This window comes from Borostomias antarcticus (assembly GCF_949987555.1).
Source record: "Borostomias antarcticus genome assembly, chromosome: 16".
NCBI classification, from domain to species: domain Eukaryota; kingdom Metazoa; phylum Chordata; class Actinopteri; order Stomiiformes; family Stomiidae; genus Borostomias; species Borostomias antarcticus.
The window spans coordinates 24,341,426-24,343,925 of NC_140249.1; the positions used below are offsets into that span (position 1 = coordinate 24,341,426).

The 2,500-nt window shown below is 52.6% G+C and overlaps 1 protein-coding gene across 1 annotated transcript in view; it reads left to right on the plus strand.

The window, feature by feature from the left end:
• Positions 1-2,500, plus strand: part of rspry1 (ring finger and SPRY domain containing 1) — a 15,652-nt gene that overhangs the window by 9,628 nt on the left and 3,524 nt on the right. Inside the window, exons 10-12 of the mRNA XM_084451203.1 lie at positions 369-512; positions 1,236-1,347; positions 2,208-2,310. Of these exons, the coding sequence (XP_084307329.1) occupies positions 369-512; positions 1,236-1,347; positions 2,208-2,310 (359 nt within the window). The remainder of the gene's footprint in view (positions 1-368; positions 513-1,235; positions 1,348-2,207; positions 2,311-2,500) is intronic.

The window sequence follows — 2,500 nt, forward strand, 5'->3', positions numbered from 1 at the left end:
CAGAGCACCGTGACATCAAATTGTAGTAAATAGGAAGTACATGCATGCGGACAGTCCACAAATGGGGCGGGACTTGTCACTCGTTTGAACTCGCCGTCATTCAGATTCAAAGTCGTTCACCCAGAACGGGGCGGTAACCATACCAACGGCATGGAAGCTCCCGGATCATCGCTCTGTTCTACAGAGCTGCGGTCATGTGACCAGACTAGCATAGAGCTCGCTGGGGGCGGTTCTGTCCTGTCGCAGTCTCGTTAACAGCCTCGTTAGCAGCCTCGTTAGCAGCCTCGTTAGCAGCCTCGTTAACAGCCTCGTTAACAGCCTCGTTAGCAGCCTCGTCATAACAGACGTGCCCCCCCCCCCCCCCACAGGCGCGCTGCGACGCGTCGTCCTTCGAGAGCGTCCGCTGCACCTTCTGCGTGGACTCGGGCGTGTGGTACTACGAGGTCACCGTCATCACTTCCGGGGTCATGCAGATCGGTTGGGCCACCAAGGACAGCAAGTTCCTCAACCACGTACGTGCGCTCCACCACACACACACACACACACACACACACACACACACACACACACACACACCACACACACACACACACACACACCACACACACACACACACCACACACACACACACCACACACACACATATACGCACATACACACACACACACACCACACACACACACACACACACACATACACACACACACACACACACACACACACACACACACACACCACACACACCACACACACACACACACACACACACCACACACATCACACACACACCACACACACACACACACCACACACACACACACACACACACACCACACACACCACACACACCACACGCACACACACATACACACACACACACACACACACACACACACACACACCACACACACACACACACACCACACACACACACACCACACACACACACGCACACACACACACACCACACGCACCACACACACACACACCACACACACCACACACACACACCACACACACACACACACACACACACACACACACACACACACACACACACACACACACCATACATACACACCACACACACACACCACACACACACACACACACACACACACACACACACACACACACACCACACACACACACCATACATACACACCACACACACACACACACACATCACACACACGCATGCTGTGGTCCGACGGGCGTCCATGTGTGTTTTGCAGGAGGGCTATGGGATCGGAGATGACGAGTACTCCTGTGCGTACGATGGCTGCAGGCAGCTGATCTGGTACAACGCCCGCAGTAAACCACACACACACCCCTGCTGGAAGGAGGGTGAGTACACACACACACACACACACACACACACACACCCCTGCTAGAAGGAGGGTGAGTACACACACACACACACACACACACACACACACACACACACACACCTGCTGGAAGGAGGGTGAGTACACACACACACACACACACACACCCCTGTTGGAAGCAGGGTGTGTACACAGACAGTTGGACCCACAGTATAAGAACATTCCTATGGTCTGTCCTGATTGATTGATTGATTGATTTTATTTATAGATATTGTAAACTTTGAATCCAGGGATAACATGTGACTGAGAACACTTATTACCAGCAGGGTCCCTGATGACTTAAAACAGGACAGACAGTAACAAACCACCTCCATAACATCCCAACCATAATATAAAAACTACACACATGACTCTGGTCTCTCTCTCTGGTCTCTGTCTCTTGTCTCTCTCTCTGGTCTCTCTCTGCTCTCTCTCTGGTCTCTCTCTCTCTGCTCTCTCTCTCTGTTCTCTCTCTCTCTGGTCTCTCTCTCTCTGGTCTCTCTCTCTCTGGTCTCTCTCTCTGCTCTCTCTCTCTGGTCTCTCTCTCTCTGGTCTCTCTCTCTGGTCTCTCTCTCTGCTCTCTCTCTCTGGTCTCTCTCGCTGGTCTCTCTCTGGTCACTCTCTCTCTCTGGTCTCTCTCTCTGGTCTCTGTCTCTGGTCTCTCTCTCTGGTCTCTCTCTCTGGTCTCTCTCTCTCTGGTCACTCTCTCTCTCTGGTCTCTCTCTCTCTGGTCTCTCTCTCTGGTCTCTCTCTCTGGTCTCTCTCTCTGCTCTCTCTCTCTGGTCTCTCTCTCTGGTCTCTCTCGCTGGTCTCTCTCTGCTCTCTCTCTCTGTGCTGCAGGAGATGCTATCGGCTTCCTGCTGGACCTCAGTAAGAAGCAGATGATTTTCTACCTGAACGGACATCAGCTGCCCCCAGAGAAGCAGGTGTTCTCCTCAGCCACGTGAGTACGCACGCACGCACACACAAACACTCACACACACACACTCACTCACTCACTCACACACACACACACACACACACACACTCACTCACTCACACACACACACACACACACACACACACACTCACACACACACACACACACACACTCACTCACTCACTCACACACACACACACACACACACACACAC